At 42.2% G+C, this 23,330-nt stretch overlaps 1 protein-coding gene across 1 annotated transcript in view; it reads left to right on the plus strand.

Moving 5' to 3' along the window:
- The window catches only part of dgke (diacylglycerol kinase, epsilon), a 521,693-nt gene that overhangs the window by 40,021 nt on the left and 458,342 nt on the right, over positions 1–23,330 (plus strand). Inside the window, 4 exon segments of the mRNA XM_028819192.2 lie at positions 2,066–2,137; positions 2,321–2,448; positions 5,420–5,531; positions 6,027–7,409. Of these exon segments, the coding sequence (XP_028675025.1) occupies positions 2,066–2,137; positions 2,321–2,448; positions 5,420–5,531; positions 6,027–6,230 (516 nt within the window). The 3' untranslated portion in view covers positions 6,231–7,409.

Raw genomic sequence — 23,330 nt, forward strand, 5'->3', positions numbered from 1 at the left:
TCCCATCCCTATGTTTTACATACCAGGACAGAATGAAAAAAGAGAGAAAGGTCTGTGAATGCAGCTGAACTTACCATACAGTGCATCCGGAAAGTATTCACAGCGCATCACTTTTTCCACATTTTGTTATGTTACAGCCTTATTCCAAAATGGATTAAATTCATTTTTTTCCTCAGAATTCTACACACAACACCCCATAATGACAACGTGAAAAAAGTTTACTTGAGGTTTTTGCAAATTTATTAAAAATAAAAAAATTGAGAAAGCACATGTACATAAGTATTCACAGCCTTTGCCGTGATGCTCAAAATTCAGCTCAGGTGCATCCTGTTTCCCCTGATCATCCTTGAGATGTTTCTGCAGCTTAATTGGAGTCCACCTGTGGTAAATTCAGTTGGTTGGACATGATTTGGAAAGGCACACACCTGTCTATATAAGGTCCCACAGTTGACAGTTCATGTCAGAGCACAAACCAAGCATGAAGTCAAAGGAATTGTCTGTAGACCTCCGAGACAGGATTGTCACGAGGCACAAATCTGGGGAAGGTTGCAGAAAAATTTCTGCTGCTTTGAAGGTCCCAATGAGCACAGTGGCCTCCATCATCCGTAAGTGGAAGAAATTCGAAACCATCAGGACTCTTCCTAGAGCTGGCCGGCCATCTAAACTAAGCGATCGGGGGAGAAGGGCCTTAGTAAGGGAGGTGACCAAGAACCCGATGGTCACTTTGTCAGAGCTCCAGAGGTCCTCTGTGGAGAGAGAAGAACCTTCCAGAAGGACAACCATCTCTGCAGCAATCCACCAATCAGGCCTGTATGGTACAGTGGCCAGACGGAAGCCATTCCTTAGTAAAAGGCACATGACAGCCCGCCTGGAGTTTGCCAAAAGGCACCTGAAGGACTCTCAGACCATGAGAAAGAAAATTCTCTGGTCTGATGAGACAAAGACTGAACTCTTTGGTGTGAATGCCAGGTGTCACGTTTGGAGGAAACCAGGCACCATCCCTATAGTGAAGCATGGTGGTGGTAGCATCATGCTGTGGGGATGTTTTTCAGCAGCAGGGACTGTGAGACTAGTCAGGATAAAGGGAAAGATGACTGCAGCAATGTACAGAGACATCCTGGATGAAAACCTGCTCCAGAGCGCTCTTGACCTCAGACTGGGGTGACGATTCATCTTTCAGCAGGACAACAACCCTAAGCACACAGCCATGATATCAAAGGAGTGGCTTCAGGACAATTCTGTGAATGTCCTTGAGTGGCCCAGCCAGAGCCCAGACTTGAATCTAATTGAACATCTCTGGAGAGATCTTAAAATGGCTGTGCACCGACGCTTCCCATCCAACCTGATGCCGCTTGAGAGGTGCTGCAAAGAGGAATGGGCGAAACTGGCCAAGGATAAGTGCGCCAGGCTTGTGGCATCATAATGAACAAGACTTGAGGCTGGAATTGCTGCCAAAGGTGCATCGACAAAGTATTGAGCAAAGGCTGTGAATACTTATGTACACGGGATTTCTCAGTTTTTTTATTTTTAATAAATTTGCAAAAACCTCAAGTAAACTTTTTTCACGTTGTCATTATGGGGTGTTGTGTGTAGAATTCTGAGGAAAAAAAATGAATTTAATCCATTTTGGAATAAGGCTGTAACATAACAAAATGTGGAAAAAGTGATGTGCTGTGAATTCTTTCCGGATGCACTGTACCTGGAAAGTATTTGTAGATCACCGACTCTATCAGGCAGCATGTTCTTGGCTGTCAGGAAGTGAGGCGAGCTTGCACTATTGTGGATGCTGGAAAGTTGTCACAGAGTCATGTAATTTGTCAGGCCCTAATGTTTGGGGTAAACTTATGAGAAAATGTCCACATGCCAACATCTGATTTAATGGAAACAAACATACCAGTCATTTAGTACAACATTAGGTTATGCTAGCCAGTGAAATGTCACGACTTCTTAGTAGACTGAAGGAAGTGCGCCATAGTAGATGGAAATTTGCTTGTCTTAAAATGCCTGTTTTTGTTTTTTCTACTGTCCCCTTATAACGCCATCTTCATTTCTCCTTATATGGCAGGCTGTTTACTTTTTTTATGGGACCAAAGATTGTCTTGTGCAGGAGTGTAAAGACCTGGACAAAAAAATTGAGGTAAGCCAGTTTCCTCTGACTGTTTTTTTTCTTAACTCCTTATTCATTTTCTTTTTAAATTACCGTCATTATAAGACTAACCTAGCTCGTCAGTCTCCTTCTGAAGTCACCTACAGTCTTCTGAATTTTCAACTAATTATAAAGTGCCACTCGTGTAACCTGACATTATTTGTTACACTGCAGCTGGAGCTGGATGGGGAAAGGGTGGACCTGCCAAATCTGGAGGGGATCATCGTGCTCAACATTGGCTACTGGGGCGGTGGCTGCAGACTTTGGGAAGGAATGGGCGATGAGCCTTACCCTCCAGCCAGGTAGGGATACTGCCGTGTCACCTGCTCTAGTTCCGTTAATGTTTGATCGTAGTTCACTTTACTGTTGAAAACTTAGCAGTGCAAATATGCAAAAGCGGTGGCTCACCATACAAACAAACTCTGTATGGCAATACAAATGCCGACGCCTGATCTGATATGAAAAACTCAGCTCTCACTTGTAAAGCATTGCATCAGTAGGCGGCAGGAAACTCTAGAGAAAGCCTGTGAAAGATGTTAATGTTGACAGATTATAAATACAATGCCTGTAAAAGGATTTAACCCAGTGGTCTCAAACTGTGCAGTGGCTACAGGTTTTCATTCTAACCCTTTTATTAATTGGTGACCAGTTTTTACTGCTAATTAACTCCTTTTTCGTTTAATTTTAATGGACTTGTTTTTTAAGATTTGTTCCCCTGAATTTCTTCATCGTTCCTCTGAATTGCTTCATTTATTTCCTTAAATGGCACCCAAACAGAAATGAAATGTGAAGCGAGTGAGCCAACAGAAGACCAACTAAGTCAGGGCCTCAAACTCCAACCAATTTCACTCCAAGCAGTTTCTTAATTGGGTGCCGATTCTTGTCGTTAATTAAACTCGTTCTTTAATTCCATGGCTTGTTGCTGCTCTCATTTTACATTAGCAGACATTTCCAAAATTGTTGATTTTCTCTTTTCTAAGAGCACTGATGAAATGTTTTGGGGACCTGAGCAGATCAACATTCCTGAGACCTTCATCTTTCTTTATTTTCAGATATTGTGTGATGGACGCCATTAGCTGGTCCTGTTTTGGTTTATTTTACATCTCGCTATTGTTTGGCTGCTAATTAAGGAAAAAGAAACAAGGGGTCTGAGTCTTCAATAGCAAGTTAATTAAAATTAATTCAAAAGAAGTTAATTAGTAGCAAAAACAGGTCAGTAATTAAGAAAAAGGTTAGAATGAAAACCTGCAGCCACTGCGGCCTTCCAGGACCGGAGTTTGAGACCACTGATTTATCCCATTGGAAATTTTTAACATTTTACTGTTATACAATATTGAGGCATAATGGGATTTAATTGGGCTCTTTAATGTCAAAGTGAACACAGATCTCTGCCAAATGGTCAAAATTAATTGCAAATATAAAACAGAGAATAATTGATCAAACAAGCAAGTAAGGGCGATAGTTAGGAGACCTGGGTTCGCTTCCCGGGTCCTCCCTGCATGGAGTTTGCATGTTCTCCCCGTGTCTGTGTGGGTTTCCTTCCACAGTCCAAAGACATGCAGGTTAGGTGCATTGGCGATTCTAAATTGTCCCCAGTGTGTGCTTGGTGTGTGTGGGGGGGATTTGTTTCCTGCCTTGCGTCCTGTGCTGGCTGGGATTGGCCTGTAGTTAGGATATAGCGGGTTGGATAATGCAGTGCTCCGCAACTGGTGTGCCTTGAGCCGATACAGGTGTGACACGGTCAAATAAGACAATTTTCTAACTAAATAATATTTCAACGGTCCTCCTTAGAAACACAATAACGAGAATACGTGCAATGAAATATTCGTGTAAATAGCCTTTTAAAGGTTTCATAATTTTATGTGTGATTTCTCTGAAATAATAAATCCCATCGCCTGGCACCTACAACGTAGGTCCCACGTAGTCGCCAGACAACTCCATAGTATGCTTTGATAGGCAGAGCGCTCTGTGCCCTCACCTAGATTCAATTCAAGCCGACGTATTAGTCGTGCTACGTCGCATTCACTCATGTTGCGACAGTGGTTATTATTCTTTACTATTAGTTGTGTTGCTGAATTGTGTATGGTTAACGTTCTTCGTGTGATTCATATTTAGTTTTATACCCCTTTAAATATGGATACATTTTTACGTGGAAAAGATTCGTCTTCACGTACAGATGATGAAGAACCCAGCACAAGTGTTGCAAAAAAAACAAAGAAGATTGTGAAAAGGAAGTACAACGAAGACTACATTCGATATGGATTCTCGTGGTGTGGTGACGAAACGGCTCCAAAGTCACAATGCATCATTTGCGGAGATCAGCTAACAAACGAGGCAATGGCACCCAGTAAACTAAATCGCCATCTAAATTCAAACCATCCCAGTTACGCCAAAAAAAGACAAACAACTCTTGTGTTAATTAAAAATGATAAGTGGTCATGCTTAAAAGATCTTGACCAAGAACTTCGGGTTGCGCTGTCAAATATTGAGCCGAATATAAAACTTATTCAGAGGATTGCCAACTTTTGTGTTCATTGAAACAAGCGCAGGTATCACATTAATCAGTTATTATGTTATAATAATTATTAAGATTGCATAAAAGTAAATATAGTATAGTTTTTATGTATGTATACTAATAATAAATGTATACTTATAACAAAAAATGAAAATTTATTGTAAAATTTGCGTATTAAATTAATATCTATATATCAGTGGCGTAGCTGGAGTTCATGTTGTCCGGGGCGGTGAAAAATTTGACGCCCCAAAGCTGAAAGAAAAAAAAAGGAAACTACCGTAGTTTGGACGCCCCTAAATAGCTGGCACTCGGAGCGGACCGCCAGTCGCTCCCATACCCCCCCCACCCCCCCCTTTGATGTGCCGCGGAATTCTAGGAAGAACTTTGGTGTGTCGTAGGTGAGAAACGGTTGCGGAGCACTGGGATAATGGATAGATGGATGGACAAGTAAGTAATGGGCAGCAGCTGCCCCTAGTGGCAGAATTCAAGTACTGCACTTTGGAGCCTCCTTCTCAAGTATTGTTAGAGGTGATGGTGAGATCAGCCAGCATGCTTTTTCTTCCTGGACAATTACAGTAAAGTTGGAATCATGTCGTCAGCTGCTTTTTTTGAAACACTGGCCAGTTTATACCTCTGTCTTTACTTTTGGTAATGCACGAAAAAATTGTGACTGCAGGTATAAAAGGATTCCATTCACAGGGTTTTGCAGAGCTTCCATTCCAGGAGAGCCACAAATAATTTTCCCGTTAACTTCACAGACCTGACGATGGCCTTCTAGAGGTGGTCGGTGTTTTTGGGTCATTCCACTGTGCACAGATTCAAGTGAAGCTCGCTAACCCTGTGCGGCTGGGACAGGCGCACACAGTCAGGGTGAGTATGCCTGCTCTTTCTGTTCTCCTGATAGTGACAGGGTTTTGCTCAATATCTTGACTCCCATCAGCATTCACAACTGTCTTGATACTCTTATAGACGGCTAACGTAACAGCTCTGTGTGATGTGCTCAGTGATGGACCACCCGTTTCCTGCTTCTCTAGTCTCACTGGGAATGAGTTGACCCGAGTGATTTGAACTCTTTCAGATCCCTTCACTCCCTGCACACTGTGTGCTGTACATTTCATTTGAAAAGAATAAAAACACCATATTTTGTCCATCAAGTCTACATTCAGTAATGGTTTTGTGCCCTTGCCCTGATCTGTGCCTCAGCACAATTTGATCGCACAGCTACTCAATGAGACAGTTGAGCTCATCACACTGCAAGCTGTTGCCATTTACAGACATAATCAACATAAAATCAAGTACAGCGAGACTGTTGGCCTCAGAAATGAGACGAAATTCGGTTTTTGACCGTTTCCCTTCTCTTCACAGCTCATTTTGAAAAGTTCAAGGATGCCAATGCAAGTGGATGGGGAGCCTTGGGCCCAAGGTCCCTGCACGATTACAATAACGCACAAAACTCAGGCGCAAATGCTATGTCATACCGGTGAGCAGACAGATGACGAGGACGACGCCTCGAGCACCACAGAGCCAGAACTCTCGAGAGAAGCTGAAGCAACTGATGAAGAAAGCTAACTTCTTCTAATGTCTTTAAAAGCATTCGGCGTAAGGCCCAGGTCGCTTGTCACTGGCCTGTCACTTGCCTTCTGCGTTTTCTAAAACTGCACTGAATAGCTTGAGGTTGGTTTTCTTGTTCTTTTTCTTCCTGTACAAAACCGTTGTCACAGTGATTTATTTCCTGTGTCTGCTGGCATGCAGAGATAACAGGCTTGATACGACCAACCGAAAGAGCTGAGCTCACGTGGACAATCAAGGTGGATGCTGAAACGTTTTCATTGTCTAATGCTGGGGTTTGGTTATTTGCAGTGTAGCTGGACCGAGTGACCACAGACAGGCACATAATCTTAAGCACCACTCCTGAATCCCCTTTAATCTCTTAAACAGCAGTGTTTGTTAGCATGAGGCTGTAAAACTACTGTATTAGAAAGGACCACTGGTCTCAATCTACTGTCTTAGCACTGAAGATACAAAGTGAGCCAACAACAACAGTCCCAGATTACAATTTGAGGCACTTTTCAGGCCTTCACATTACTTTACATGGCACTGTGTTGTGATGGCCCAATAGATTTGGACAAGCGAGAACCAGCAAAAGGGGTTGGACGTCCCATTTTATTAGAAATAAAAAACTCAAAGCAAAACAAAGCAATCCCAGAAAGCCCAGTTATTTTAGAGCCACAGAGAGCTTTTCTGATCATTTCTTCATCCTCCTTTCACGCCGTCTCTCTGCCTCCTTGGCCTGAGTTGTTATTTCAGCCATGTCTCTGTCTCTTCTGCTGTCCCTCTAAGTGGAGGACCCTTACAACTGCATTTCCAAAGGGTGTCCCCCTTGGGTGTGGTCTTATTCCAACCAATTTCACAATTCATGCCTCATTCTTACTTTTAATCAATCTTATTGTTGACCGAACTGTCCTTTTTACTTTCTCGTATACGAAGTATAGGGAAAGTATTGGAATCCTCCAAACATTTTGTTTCCAGATTTTGACAAATCTCGATGTTTTAGACCTCCCTGACTTTCTCGTATACGAAGTATAGGGAAACTATTGGAATCCTCCAAAAAATTTTGTTTCGAGGTTTTGATGAATCTCGACGTTTTAGATCTCCGTGAATACGAAAATACCATTTTTGGAATTACGTCTGTGTGTCTGTCTCTGTGTGTGTGTGTAAAAGTAATAACTTGAGTACGCTTTCACTTAGGTCAACCACATTTTGCATACAAGTATCCTCTTTAATAAAATCCCTGTGTGCGTCCAGGTGTCCATGTGTGTGTGTGTCTTCTGGTGAAGTGCGCATGCGCGGGGCATGGTGTGATGCGCGATATTACTGTCAGAGAAAGTTACAGGCGTTTTACGGAAATACAAACCAGTATTACTGCGAGAGGAAATTAAAGGTACACAATACAGTGACGCATATTACAGCCACTTACAAGCCAGTATTACTGTCAGAGGAGATTAAAGGCATATTACCAATGCGCACGCCTGTATTACCGCCAGAGAAAATTAAAGGTATATTACGGACGTTCAAACCATCGGACGTACAAAACAGTATTACTGTCACAGAAAAATTAAAGACACACAATACACGGTGGCAGCCCACAAAGAACGGTCAGCTCAGCAAGTAAACATCAACAAAAGAAAGGCTGAAAGAGAGAAAAATACGACCAACAAAAAGAATGAGGTCAAAGTCCCTTGCCATTTAATATAGACTGTTCTAGCGCCCATTAATGTAACGGGCTAAATGACTAGTTAGGTATAAATTACATTTCTTATTAAATTTTGGGCTATTTCTGCTAACCAGAAGTGGTACTTACCTTTTATTCATGCATCTGCAGAGTCCAATTTATTCAGCTTTACTTTTATAACAGTTGTTCAATATATTATTCATTTGATTTGATTTGTTGTTGATGGTTTTTTAATGTACATAATCATTCTCTTGTGGTTTTACTCCTCAAAAATCTATCCCCATTTCTGAGTATACGAGAAAGTCGAGGGAAGACCACTCCCGATTTTTTTTATTCTGGTATTCTTAGAAATCCTGAAATATTTGTATCTTTTTGCCAAGACGTATAATGCTTAAGTTTCCTTTTCCATTTTCTTTTTAATTCACACTGTTTTGTTTGTGTCCAAATGCTGACAATACTGAATGCTCATTTGTAAGAGACGTATCTTAACCATCAGACAAGTATAAAGGCAGTGGAGTAATTGCTCTTCCTTAGCGCCTTCGTCTGCACTGCTCATTACTGTTGATTAGTATTCGATTACGATTAAGGGAGCAAACTCGACAGAAAAGGGTAAACGATAAAGAAAATGGCTCAAGAAATGTTAATATTCAAAGCTGTTAAAGGAATACACATTTTTTAATTTCTTAGGAGTATTTGAAGGCCAGGTCACTAAACAATGAGATCAATTTAACGTAAGAATGTTACACTGATTGGAATAAAAACCTGCAGCCATGGAGTCAACTAGAACTGAATTTGGAATCTTCTTCCCTACAATATCTAATAGTCAAAGCTTCGTGACTACCTTCATATGTCCTTAACCTCCTTAATGTTAACCTAGCTTGGAATTCTATGTAAATACGGTTAATCCCGAGTAGTATTTGGATTAGCTGATTTTGATGAGATGTGAAGCATTAAGCCTGAATAACACACAGGACAGTATTCTGCTGCCATCTTTTAGATTAAATAACATAATACTGCAAAAATCATGAATTTTTTTTCTATGCATTCTACCACTCTGTGGTAATTCATTAATATTCATGAGTGGGGCAGAGACATCATCCAAAACACAATGGCGTGTAATCAAGAAGCTGTAAAGCCAGTTTGAGAACAAACTGAAACTGAATTGAATCAAGCGATAGTGATGACAACGTCAGCTGGTCATCAGGGTTTGGCATGGGTAGTGAAACTGGTGAATACACACGACACAACACAACTGAACCGCCATGATATACCTGGTGAATTCAGTCACGTGATGTTTCACAAGTAGCTTTGTGGCCAAAAGGAAACATAACTGTGATCAAGTAGAAGTACAAGAAAGACGTTATTCCAGTAAGCACTGTTCATAACGTAGCAGCTGTTAGTGGTCATATCGGGGAGATCAGGAAGTCATTAAGCCTTGCACTGTGGTTGCCTACAATAACACGATGCAGATCAGGCTTTGAGATTCTACCCTGTCATGTACAAGGAGCAGAAAAAAATATAAGAAAAATGCAAAGCTGAGCGTTGGTGAGTGTTTCAGAACATATCATATGAAGTGACGCTTACTAAGTCTGCATCAGTACAGCAACGGACACTAGACATACCTTTCCAACTCCATTTATGTTGACGTTTTACTACTTGATATATACATAGTAACATTTTTTTCTTGTTGAAAAATATGTTGGCTTGTTTTTCCAGGGTTAAACACTTAGGAGGCTGCGTCACATGAAAGGCCAATGGACGATGTTCAATCTTCATTTTCCAGAATGCCGTCTTATCCGACAGTGAGGGTTTCATAGCGTATGTTAGACAGCAGCAGATGCTTTGGACATCTGGATTATACAGTATGGGACCAACCTGTGGCTGACACTTTACACTTACAACCTTGGCCGTAGCTAGCATCATAAATGGTTTGGAGACTTTGGAGCCTACCATCTTGGATAGCAAAGAATGTCTGAGATAGTTGGCGTTGTGCCTTTTGACAACAGTCTTGGATGAGATTAAGGCTTTCGGACTGTACTCTTAGTCAGATCTCAGGCTTCTGCTTTTGGCGGAATGGAGAGTTTCGAGGTTTTCTTAGAATTGAGGACATCAAGCCACCATCTGTAATGGCACCGAGGTCCTCGAAATTCCATGAAGGTTGCAACAGGGTCTCGACTTAGAGTTATTGACAGCTCCAAGATCTTGGCGGAACAGCATGCAGTCCAATTCATTAGATGATTCTCCATCAATAAAACTGATCTTGGTAAAGAACCTAGAGACTACTGTGCACCGTAAAGGCTGCGGTATGTGTCCATTGATTCTTTTCTCTTACAACAGGTGACATCTTGGCATGGTGTGTTGTAGAGGAGTGTTCACAGTACGGGTAGTTATGGTATTGAGAAGAAAGGAGTGTGAGGGGTGCACAAAGGACTAACTCATTACACCTTGATGTTTAGGTTTCTTCAAGGTAGGGTGGCTGTCACTGCTCGCTGGGTTGCACTAATCATGGCACCAACACCTATAAAATGTTACATGTTAATCAGCACATGCACTGTACAAGTGACAATATGGACACCATGAACTAGGAGGCCTAATGTTTGCTTGAGAATTTAAGGCTCATGCCATTTTGTAATCATTAATTTATTGGAAGTTAATAATAATCTGTTGTGGGGATCGTTGTATTTTTTTCCTTTGCTTTATTGTGATTAATTATTCCTAAACATTCATTTTTCTACCAGAATTTGCAACCAGGTGGTTACAAAAATATGATGTGATGAGAGTAAGATGCACAGGAAGGTGCAAAGTAAAGCAGAAATGGGAGATTTGAATGAGTGACATGTCAGAAAGCCGTGAGCAGGTGAAAGACCGGGTAGGTGGTGGCAGTCAGATGAGACGTCTTGCCCGTGACATACTTCACAAACAGATGCTTGTGTGCTTTTATCATTTGTTTTCATAAAATGTAACAATGAGCCTTCCCAAAAATGTATCGTAACAGAGAGAACATTCAATCATTTCTAAAGTAGAACCCCTGGCTACCAACTAATAATTGAAAATGGCAGAGGTGAGGCTTGGGATTTGTGAGCAAACAGAAGTGTCACCAGCATGGCACATGAATGGGTGAAAGAGCAATAGGTGGGCAAAAAATGAAAAAAAAAGACTATCGAATGGGACCACTAGCTTAATCTGTTTTGCTTCAGACTTGATATTCACGTACTCTGCCTTTCTTTGCTGCTTGTCCAGAGGTCTTCTTGTGTGCCTGGTCAGGTGTGCCATGTGAGGCGAGTGGTTAAGGCCTGCAGCTGTGTTTCTCTTTTAGCATGTTGTGTGTTGTCAGAGTGGTCAGATAACCCAGTAAAGTCGGGTGTTCAATATGGAGAACATCACTCCAGTTCTCTGCTGGGTTAGGACGTCCAGTTTTGTGGTTGCATACTCCATAGTTTGTTTATTGCTGGGTCGGAGGTGAGATTCCTGGAAGACACTTCGAAATAATGGCACTTGGGAAAGATTGAAAAGAAGGGGTTTGAATGGAGCCCACCCACTTTGTGGCCACTCCCACCCCAAAAGTGTATACAACTCCATACACACGACTGCATTTTCATTTAAAAAACACAGTCATTAGTCTTCATTTTTGCCTTTCGTCCACACTACCCTGCCACTTTTATCCCTCAAAAACTGAGATTTTTAAAAATGCCGTCTAGAGCCGTATAGTTCAGAGGACACTGGTTCACCATTGCAATGTGGGTATGCGGAAACCAGGGTTGCCAGGTTCCAGAAAAAATGTATAGCCCAATGACTGCTTAAAAATAGCCCAATGTATGAGGTAGACTAAATGACACAATGGAAAGTGTGGAGCGGTGTCCGAGTGAGAGGGTTAGGTACCTGCCAAAGCCTGAGTTGGGGAGCAGAACCCCTTTTTAGATATTTCAGATAGAATGTGTATATACCATCAAACAAAACAGGGGATGCGGGGATTTTAGAACTGCCAAGAACATAATACAAGTGCAAATAGCAGGGGAAGGGGTTCCAGATGGATGGTTAAAATTCATATGGGTTGAAAAATAGCCCAAAATACCTCAGTTTTTTTTTTTTTTTTTTTTTTAAATAGACCAAAAAAATTGCAACCTGCGAAAGCCTATTTTTTCCCGCAGATGATGATCAAAAATAGCCCAACTGGTCAAGGAAACCACGGACCTGGCATCACTGATGGAAACATAGACTCTTAAAAATGCAGACTCTTAATTGCACTCTGATTTGTTCTTGCTTTTTTAGCCCTTCCCTGATTGGATCCTACTTTTTACAACGTCTCATCCCCTGATTGGCCATAGAGGAGTTGCTTTCCACGGCATTTGTTGTGTTGCTTACCTGTAGGCCTCTAAATTGCGTTTTGTACAGTTCGAATGCTGTATTCGTGCGCAGAAGGCAAAGGATTTACCATCAGCTATAGTTTTAGGATGAATCCTGTGGACGGTGGTGTTACTATCCCTTCAAGGACTTTTCCATCCATACGCACATGCCAGTGTAGGCGAATGTCTCTGTTGTGTGCAATTCCGGACGTTTTAGTGTTGATTGAGAAACTTTGAAAAAACGATGTGAAAATGCTAGCATGGACGGAGACGTTGTAGTGTGGATGTAGCCCAAGCTTGTTGTTTCACTCTTAATTGTCTCGTTTCTGAACTGACACTCGTCCAGAGTCCTAAATCGAAAGCCATAAACATATCTTTGTGTACTCGCTGGCTCTCGCGCCCCGAGCTGTGCATATGCACTTCATTAATGTCGTGTCATAATGTCAGAATGTGAAGAAGTATTTTGCAAAGCTGCAGCCTCTTAATATATGGTATATTGTAAATAAGAAATATTTTCATATATAAAATGAACCTTGTTTAGAGATGTTGGTATAGAGTATATGGCTGTTGTCGCTCAGCGCTATGAAATAAAACTTAACTTTTGTCCATTTTTGGAGTTTTGTTTTTTTTTTTAACTTTCTTACTATCCACACTTGTGGAGGTTTTTCACATTTCATAGAAAATGAAAATGCTGTTTTATTGCAATTACGTAATGTGATGGATGACCGGCCGACACATCCAGGACGCTAGATGGAGACTTCCCTGCAGCTTGGAGGTGCCCCAGATTCCCGCAGGGCACCATGGGAGATGGAGTTCAGCTTCACAGCCCTGGTGGGTGCCGCCATGTGATGCTGCAGGGAGACGCGGGGATTTTTATTTCCCATATAGCCCGGAAGTACTCCCAAGTCACGGGAACGGAAGAACAGAAGTACTTCCGGGCTGAAGAATAATACAATTCTCCATCTGACCCGGAAGTGCTGACAAGTCACGTGACCAGAAGAGGAGAAGCACTTCCGGGTCAAGAACTATATAAAGAACTGGTAGAGACCCAGCAAGCGAGCCGGAGTTGGGAGGAAGTGTGACAGAGCTGCTGGGAGGAGAGGAGGATATTTATTGTATTTGTGATTATTGATTATAATTAATTATATATATTAATATATCTGGTGCTTTTACTTGGTGTCTTGGACATTTGTGTGTGGCGTTTGAGGAGCAACAGCACCCTCTAGTGTCACAGTAATTTATGCTATCCAAATAAAATAAGGATAACGGTTACCATTAAAGGCACTTTGTGCTTTTCTCTTATTATTGTTGACTTACCAATTTGGATCAGATTGGTTTCCTAGTTGCTGTGCCACAGGGTTATTAGCAGCAGCAGGGTGGCACCGGAAAGTCACACCACTCCTGGTTTTGGCCGTTGACTCGGTTTCTCAAAGGAGAATCCCCTTCTTCCTATATTTGGGACCTGTGTTTCTTCCTAAATCTACAAGGTGAGACCCAAAAGTTTTTAGACAACTGGCATGCGCCCCAACTTGACTTGTTATAAAACGCAGATAACTTCTTATATGGACAGAATTTACTTTATTCTTCAAAATACATTCCTCCTTGATCAATACTCTTGTTTGCACTTTCCTTCAACTTCATCATGCCGTCCAGGAAAGCAGTTTTGGAAATGTTGTTAAGCTCCCTTGTCACTGCTCACTGAATTTCTTCCACTATTTGAAAATGCCTGTTGTTTGGTGGCCGGACCTTAGGCGAAACACTGTGTTTCGTCACTGGTAATGATATTTTCCCAAAGACATTCATTTTGTCCCATTAAAAGAAGATCCTGGCAGTAAACAACATGTTCTTGTTTCTGCTCTGTGTTCAAGACGTGAGGAGAAAATCTTGCGCAGATTTGTCTTTTTCCCCCCCAAGTCTTCGGTTACAATCCAGCAAACTACCTCCTTACCAATATTCAAACGATCGGCAGATTGATACGACGGTACATGAAGCATAGAGCTACGTAGTTACGGGGTCGGCCGCTAGATGTAACTCTTTTAAAACAACTCGTCTAAAAACTTTTGAGTCGCACCTTGTACAGTTAGGTGACTGGAGATAAAACATGCGACAATCCAGTGTGGAAAAAAACACGGACTGGAATGGAAGAACTGGCGCCCTGTCTGGAGTTGTTCCTACCATGTTTAAAAGCTTGCTGTACCCAGCAAGGGGCACTCTTTCTCCCCAGGAATGTGTTTCTTGATGCAAAACTGACTAGAACCAATAACATCTCTTTTGTGCCCATGGCAGAAAATAATTACAAGAGCGAGAGATATGATACAAAATAAGAGATATATATATTTAACTTGCTTTAAAGGATAACATTCATTCCCAGAATATAATGCATAATCCTGTATACATACATATTCAGATAGATAGATAGATAGATAGATAGATAGATAGATAGATAGATAGATAGATAGATAGATAGATAGATAGATAGATAGATAGATAGATAGATAGATACTTTATTAATCCCATATACATACATATTCAGATAGATACTTTATTAATCCCAAGGGGAAATTCACATACTCCAGCAGCTAAAAAATATTAAAGAGTAATAAAAAATGCAGGTAAGAAACAGACAATAACTTGAAAAATGTTCAACGTTTACCCCCTCTGGTGGAACTGAAGAGTCGCATAGTTTGGGGGAGGAATGATCTTCTCAGTCTGTCAGTGGAGCAGGCCAGAGAGAAGCAAAAGGGACATCACAGCCAAGTGGGAGAATGCTGACACACAGATGTCTGATCCAGCAAAGAGCCAAACTTGCTTTTGAGGCATGGATTAAGGATTTTGAAGAGGTTACCTGCTTTTGCTGGTCATCCATGATGTTTTGCCATTTGCACTAAGTGTTTTGAGAAATGCACTCGCTGTTATGCAAATGTTAAGTCAATAATTTCATTATAGACAACATTTCTTGTAAATATTCTGAGTTTGGCAACAATTTGCCTTGTTCAGGACCATCACAGAGGTCCTCGATCACGGTCCTGGAGGTCCGCAGTGGCTGCAGGTTTTTGTTCTAACCCGGTTGCTTAATTAGAAAGCAATTCTTGCCAATAATTTAATTTCATGGCTCGTTAGTGCTTTAACTCTACAATGTCAGGTCATTCTCATATCCTGGATTTTCTTCCTCTTTCTAAGGATATCATCCGAATGATCTGAACGCTAAAATGGAGGAGTGATTCTTAGTCCTTCACTTTTTTCTCTTCACTTTCCTTCCAAATATTTAATTAAACCAATTAGTGCACGATAAATACAGAGGTGTAAATGGTAACAAGCTAAATGGAGAAATGCTGGTCTCTTTTGTCATTTGCATGTTACTGCTAATAAGGAGCAATTAAAAACCAAGACTACTGCTGTTTAAGACTAAAATAAGCAATATGGGTTCAAAATCTTAACGAGCGAGACAACTAAAGTGAAGCAGAAGTGTTACTTGAGCAGTAAGTGCTTCTTATTAAGCAATTGGGTTGGAGCAAAAACCTGCAGCCACTGCGGACCTCCAGGACCGTGATTGAGGACCCCTGATCTACAACCTTGACAACAACATCTTGAAAACTTGTAACTCTTGATAATGCAACATATACAGTAACTGACCGTGGCTGAATACTGGTTCTGGCAAGTAAATGCCAGCTTTTTGTAAGGTTTGCCCCTGAGCTTTATTAATTGTTATGGCAAAGGCTAATGTAACTGGAAATTGTCACCTTCTTAAGGTAAAGGGTAGCAACTGATGTAATGTGTGGTGTGCAGCTGATAATCGTGCCTGTGGCGTCTCTCCAGCAAGTACTGTGCAGTTCCCCAGCATGTATTTTAATCTGTGCTGGCGTGCAGCTTATTATTGTATGTGTGGCATCTCCCCAGCAATGGATTTTATGTGCGCGAAAATAAATCTACTTTTAAAAGTCATGCTACTCTAATATCATGAAAATTTCGTATATTTAGGCAAACCCCTTCAACGACTCACACTTTACCGGGCCAAGCTTATTAATCGCAAATCTGACATCCTCAGAGTGAACACTTGCACAAAAACACGCACTAATCTCACATCTTTGGGAAAACTGGTCTCCGCGTCTCAGTACCCGATTGGATTTTTCGTGCGTTATGTTTTAGGTCTTACCTCATTTACCGAAATCCAATTGGATCGGCCAAGCGATATTTTATAGGTCCCACCCTCTCTGTCTTGTGTGACGCGTCAGGCGGCCTTTGAAGCATCGCACCATGCCCCGCGCATGCGCACTTCACCAGAAGACACACACACACACAGACACTGGACGCACTCAGGGGTTTTATTAAAGAGGATAAGACTGAGCAGCACATGGCAAGGACAGGAGTTATTCTGAACAGTCAGCATGGGGTCAGAAGAGGGAGGTCGTGTTTTACTAACATGCTGGAATTCTATAAGGAAGCAACAAAAGGATTTGATCAAAGTTGAGCTTATGATATTATTCATCTGGACTTTCAGAAAGCAGAGGTGCCACATGAGAGGGTGGGCATCAAACTAAAAGAAGTGGCAGTTCAGGGTGATGTTTGTAGAGGAGTGCAGAATTGGCTCAGACACATTAAGCAGAGGGTGATGGTGTGAGGAACCTCATCAGAACTGGCCGATGTTAAGAGTGGTGACCAGCAGGGGTCAGTGCTGGGGCCATTGCGATTTTTAATATATGTAAATGACTTAGATAGGAATATAAGTAACAAGCTGGTTAAGTTTGAAGATGATACCAAGCTAGGTGGATTGGCAGATAATTTGGAATCCATTAAATTCTCACAGAGGGACTTGGATAGCATACAGGCTTGGGCAGATTTGTGGCAGATGAAATTTAATGTCAGTAAATGTAAAATATTACACATAGGAAGTAAAAATGTTAGGTTTGAACACACAATGGGCAGTCAGAAAATCGAGAGTACACCTTATGAGAAGGATTTAGGAGTCATAGTGGACTCTAAGCTATTGACTGACAGACGGTGTTCAGAAACCATTAAGAAGGCTAACAGAACGTCAGGTTATATAGCGCCTTGATGTGTGGAGTACAAGTCCAAGAAGGTTCTGCTCAAGTCTTTATAACATGCTGGTGATGCCTCATCTGGAGTACTGGGTCTGGTTTGGGTCTCCAGGCTACAAGAAGGACATAGCAGCACTAGAAAAGGTCCAGGGAAGAGCGACGAGGCTGACTGCAGGACTACAGGGGATGAGTTATGAGGAAAAATTAAAAGAGCTGAGCCTTTACAGGAGATTAAGAGGAGACTTGACTGAAGTGTTTAAAATGATGAAGGGAATTAGTCCAGTGGATCGAGACGGTGACTTTAAAATTAGTTCATCAAGAGCACAGGGACGGGATTGTGCAAGGTACATTTCACACAAACATTAAGAAGATTTTCTTTACACAGGGATCCACAGACACTTGGAATGAGTGGAATAAGTAGTGTGGTAGACATGAGGGCTTTAGGGACTTTCAGAACTCGACTTGATGTTTTTTTGAGGAATTAAATGGATAGGACTGGTGAGCTTTGTTGGGCCGAATGGCCTGGTCTCCTCTAAAATGTTCTAATGTTCATACTCACTCCTGCAGTCTATTGCAGCACACACTCACACACACTCATATTCATGCCAAAGTGGGTCCATTTAGAGTGACCAGTCCTACTAGCTTAGATTAGAAGGCTTTATTGTCATCATACAATATATAACAAAAATTACAGAGCAGCTACTCCTTCAGATGCAATGAAAAAAAAAGAATGACAAATGCCATGCATATGTCTCTGTTATATGCCATTTGGTATGTGATTCGTAACCGGAGTGTTAATGTTTGTGATGTGCCATTTTTTGGAATTACCAATGCAATGCATTTTATTAGTAAAATGGTTGCTGTGCACCATCCATTGGAATGGCAGATGCAATGCATATGTGTCTGTGATATGCCATTTGACATGGCATTCGTAAAAGCAGCATTAGTGTTTGTGATGCACCATTTGTTACAATTACAGATGCAAGGCATTTTATTACTAAAAATGGTTGTTATGTGCCATCTGTTGGAGTGACAGAGACATAACAACTGAATGGACACACAGACACTTATCCTTTTATTAAGGTGAAAGGTTATGGTAACTTGTACCCACGAAGTGCTGTAACAATCTAAGATCAGTGGAGAAAGAGGAGTCACACCGAACCAGAATACAACTGGAGGTCATTCAAACCACAAAGGACAGTGTAGAAGTGATGGCAGATCCAGTTGTCTAGTAGAGGAGAGGCTGTTAATCCAAGTGAGAGTAAGAAGCCGTGGAAGACAGGGAGGACACCTTCGAGTCAACGTGTGACATGATATTCTAGAAAGAGTGAACTTTGCTCCTGGAAGCTGTCATCGATGCCTGTTTTGCGAGTTGTCAAGGGTGTAGTCTGTCCTGTGACCACTAGAGGCCGCCATATACTAGCAGTCCCTCAGATTCAATGGCTATTTTTCACCCAGGAATTAACACCTCATATGAAACTTAGCAGGGAATAACTGAATGTAACATTGAAGGCAATTTGGTCAACTGCTTCCTAACCTGTTTGTCTTGGGGATGAGAATGGAAATAACTTTAAAAATTTCCGTTCAATTTATTCTAATAATGAAGTGTTCTACTAGCATAGCTACAACACCAAAAACATGATGATGCTGTGCAATATACACAAATAAATTCTGCATACTTAGCAAAATGAATTATTTTGGGAACATCTCAGATCCTCCAAATCCCAGAGACAACCGCTCTTGCACAATTCCCAGATTGAAAGAAACTTTTTTATTTAGTGAAATATCTTACACAAGCCTTCTTTTCCACCAGAATCACAACAACGATTCTTTTCCTCCTCCTCCTCCTCTCCTGACTCCAACTCACCTGGGTGAAGAAGAAGGCTCCTTTTTTTAACCTGGAACCAAAAGTTCTTTCACCATGTCAGTATCCTAGCTAGGAAGCACAAGATCCTCCTCCCGACCAGGAGCCCAAGACCCCAACAGGGCTGCCCTCCAGAACTTCAACTCCCATGCAGGCCTGCAGGTGTGCAAACAGGAGGTACGCCAGAGGGATGCTGCCACCCAGGCCCTCCCTGCCTTTCTGTGATACTGGCTGGAAACTGGAACAGCAGCCATCGCTGCCAAGGCACTCATCCATACTATTCATCCAAGGAAAGCCCAGAAAATAAGCAGAAACCATTCCAGATGGGCTGTCCATCACAATATCTACCTGCCTATCTATCTATACATCTGCTGTCACGCATGTGTGCCAGGGAATGACCTTCCAGGCTCTCTAAACGTAAAGAATACCACTGCAGGGTGACAGGGGGCACAGGCGCTAACAGCCTCTTCTCTCTCCACCGCAGTTCCAAGAAGATGTCAAAGGATGACACTTAGCCCCTCCCAAAATGCCCAGAGAAGGCCCCGCCCACTCAAATGCTGAACCCACTGACTATTAAAGCCTTTACACTCAAGTGCCGAGGCAAGGTTGCCCGGTTGGCACCAACAACATTTCACTGGCACCTTGTAGACTTTCATGTAAGGGGATTTGTGTACATTTAGAACTGACAACACTTCTTCTACATGATTCCCCCATTTAAGAGCACCATAATGTTTGTGACTATTGGTGTCCCAGGTGTTTCATGATTCCCTAGGTGGGTTTCATGGCTTCATACGATACCTCGGCTTGCTTCTACCCTTTGGAGTCTGCAGTTGCTGTTGTTCAAGATGAGGACAAGAGCTGTGCCCATGAAAGTCAAGGAAGCCATTACGAGGATTTCTCTGGTATTGCCTTACAAAAACTGAACGCTTTGGACAGAACTCCAAGCACTATGTCTGGCAATGACAAGGCACTGCTCATCACCTTCCACTATTATGCCTATGGTGAAGCATGGTGGTGGCAGCACTATGCTATGGGGGGGCTTTTCTCTGCGGCAGGAACAGGGAGAAATGTCAGAACTGAGAGAAGGATGAGTGCAGCCAAATAAATACAGAGAGGTCCTTGAAAAAAACCTGCTCCAGAGTGCATGTGACTTCAGACTGGGGCGATGGTTCACCCTTCAGCACAACAACGACCCCAAAACAATGCTAGAATGACTTCAGGACAAGTCTCCGAGCGTCTTTGAGTGGCCCAGCCAAAGCCCCCACATAAACCCTACAGAATATCTGAGGAGCGACCTGAAGATGGTGGCTTATAAACGTCTTCTATCCAGTCTAATGGAGATGGAGAGGATCTGCCAGGAAGAATGGGATAAACGGCTCAAATCAAGGTGTGCAAAGCTTGTAGAGCCTCACCAGGAAGACTCAACCAAAAAGAGGGCTCTGCAAAGCACTGGATTAAGGGTCTGATTACTTACATGAATGAGTGATTTTAGTTTTTGATTCTTAATACATTTGCAAACTTTTATGAGTTTATTGAGTGCACATTGATGAGCGAAAATAATAATAATACATTTTATTTATATAGCACCTTTCCCATGCTCAAGGCACTTACAGAATATAAGAAGAACGGCAGGGTATACAGTATATAACGTTGTACAAACCAGATAAATAAATAAAGAAGATTACGACAGTGAATTCAGAGAAAAAAAAAGCCTAATAGACAACATAATTGATGGTCTCTCACACATACAGGTTACATGAGCATCTTGACAGAGAAGTAAACTGAGAGAAAGGTAATAAAGTCAAGTGGAGCTAAAAGCCTTCCTGAACAGATGAGTTTTGAGTTGTTTTTTAAAACAATTCAAGGAGTCAGCTGACCTGATTCATTTCGGTAGGTCATTCCAGAGTCTGGGCGCTATACAGCTGAAGGCCCTGTCACCCATGGAGTGTAGATTAGTGAGGGGCACAACAAGATTACCAGAATCAGAGGACCTTAGTGGGCGGACAGGCACATAGTGATGGAGAAGGTCACTGATGTAGTTTGGCGCAAGGTTATTTAAGGCTTTGTAGGTTATTAGTAGGATTTTATATTCGATTCTGTAGGACACAGGGAGCCAGTGGAGACGGAGCAGGATGGGTGTGATGTGCTTGCTGCTGCTGGTTCGAGTAAGGACTCTTGCAGCTGAGTTTTGAATAAGCTGGAGCTGTGATATAAGATTAGAAGGGGCACCTGCCAGTAGGGAATTACAATAATCGATGCGGGATGTGATAAAAACATGGACAAGTTTCTCAGCGTTAGAAAAAGAGAGGAAGGAGCGAACACGGGATATGTTACGGATAAGTTTCGCAATGTGATTTTTGTGGGCGGAATAAGAGAGGGAGGAATCAGAAATGACACCAAGATTCTTTCCAGTAGAGGCAGGCCTGATGAGATCACCACCAAGATGGACTGGGAAGGAGCTCATTTTATTAAGTTGCATTTTAGTCACAATTTGCAGGACTTCAGATTTGTTGCAATTTAATTTTAAAGAGTTCTTCTCCATCCAGGTTTTAATTTCACTAAGGCAGGTTGTGGGCTGAGAAAGCTCTGATGAAGTTCCACTTTTAACATTGAAGTAGAGCTGAGTATCATCTGTATAAAAATGATAACCCAGTCCATAGCTACGGATAATATGGCCAAGGGGAAGCATGTAAATACAGAAGAGAAGAGGGCCAAGGACAGAGCTCTGAGGGACTCCTTGTGTGACTGGCGCTGAGCTGGATCTGCTCTTGCCAAGACTAACAAACTCTTGCCTATCAGTCAGATAGGACTTGAACCACTGGAGGGCAGTGCCAGAGATACCCAGCATGTTCTCCATTCTGGACAGTAGGGTGTCATGTCTGACCTGAGTGTCAAATGCTGCACTGAGGTCTAATAGAATTAATTTGCTGGTTTGTCCAGAGTCTGCTGCCATAAGCAAATCATTGGTTACCCGTAGCAGAGCAGTTTCACAGCTGTGCCGCGCCCTGAAACCCGACTGAAAGGGTTCCATCAAGTCATGAGAGGTCAAGTAATTGGTGAGTTAGGAAGCTACAACACGCTCGAGAACTTTTGACAGGAAAGGTAAGTGGGAAATAGGCCGGAAATTGTTAAGATTGTCAGCATCAAGACCAGACTTTTTTAACATTGGGGATACAGAAGCAATTTTAAAAGTGAGCGGCACAGAGCCAGCGTCAAGGGATGAGTTTATTATTGTTGTAACAGTCGGGATTATACAGGGTGTCCTCACTCGGGAGTACAACTTTAAAAATGCGAATTACTCTGCAACGCGTGCATGTATCATCATGCAACAAGGTTCAAAATATTCCTTATTTAATGAAGAATTGATTCTGTGTCATAAAGAGGCGGGCACTATAGCGGGCACCGCTACAGCGGAACCGGATGTGGCAGCGGCCTGGCTGCGCCAGCCAGGCACAGACAGCCATCTAGCCCCAGACACCAAACCTGCAGAGTGGCGAAAGCAAGCATGCAGTATACCATACCACAAAGAGTGTTCATTGTGAAGACCTACTGGGTCACCGGGTCAGCAAAACAGTGTCAGAGGGAATATTTGAAGAAATTTGGAGAGAGAAACCTGCCTACCTTCAGAACCATCACAAAATTGGCCAAAAAGTTGGAGGCGACGGGAAGCCTGGTTGATCAGCATTCTGGAGGACGACCTTGGATGTCCGAAGAGACTGTGCAAGACGTTACGGACCGTTTGAAAAATTCCCCAACAAAATCATTACGTCGGTTAGCTCAAGAAACCGGGGTACTCAAAGTCGACCTGTCAACGAGCCGCCAAGAAAGGGAAAATCAAGCCATACCGCGTCACATCTGTTCACGAGTTGAAAGCGCCGGATCTTCAGAAACGCATGACATACTGCCAATTGTTCCTTCAATTTTTTTCCCTAAATGCAATACTGCTAGACATTACTTGGTTCACTGATGAAGCGTGGTTTCATCTCTCTGGTTACGTAAACTCACAAAACACCCGTATATGGGCCTCGCAAAATCCCCATGGCTTGCACGAGTCTCCCTTACATGATCAGAAGATCGGAGTGTGGTGAGCGATTTCTCGTTCTCGGATCATTGGTCCAATTTTCTTTGAAGAGACTGTGAACACCGACCAATACTTGTCCATATCTGACGAATTTGTGAAACAACTGGACCACT

Source organism: Erpetoichthys calabaricus, chromosome 14, assembly GCF_900747795.2.
Source record: "Erpetoichthys calabaricus chromosome 14, fErpCal1.3, whole genome shotgun sequence".
NCBI classification, from domain to species: Eukaryota; Metazoa; Chordata; class Cladistia; order Polypteriformes; family Polypteridae; genus Erpetoichthys; species Erpetoichthys calabaricus.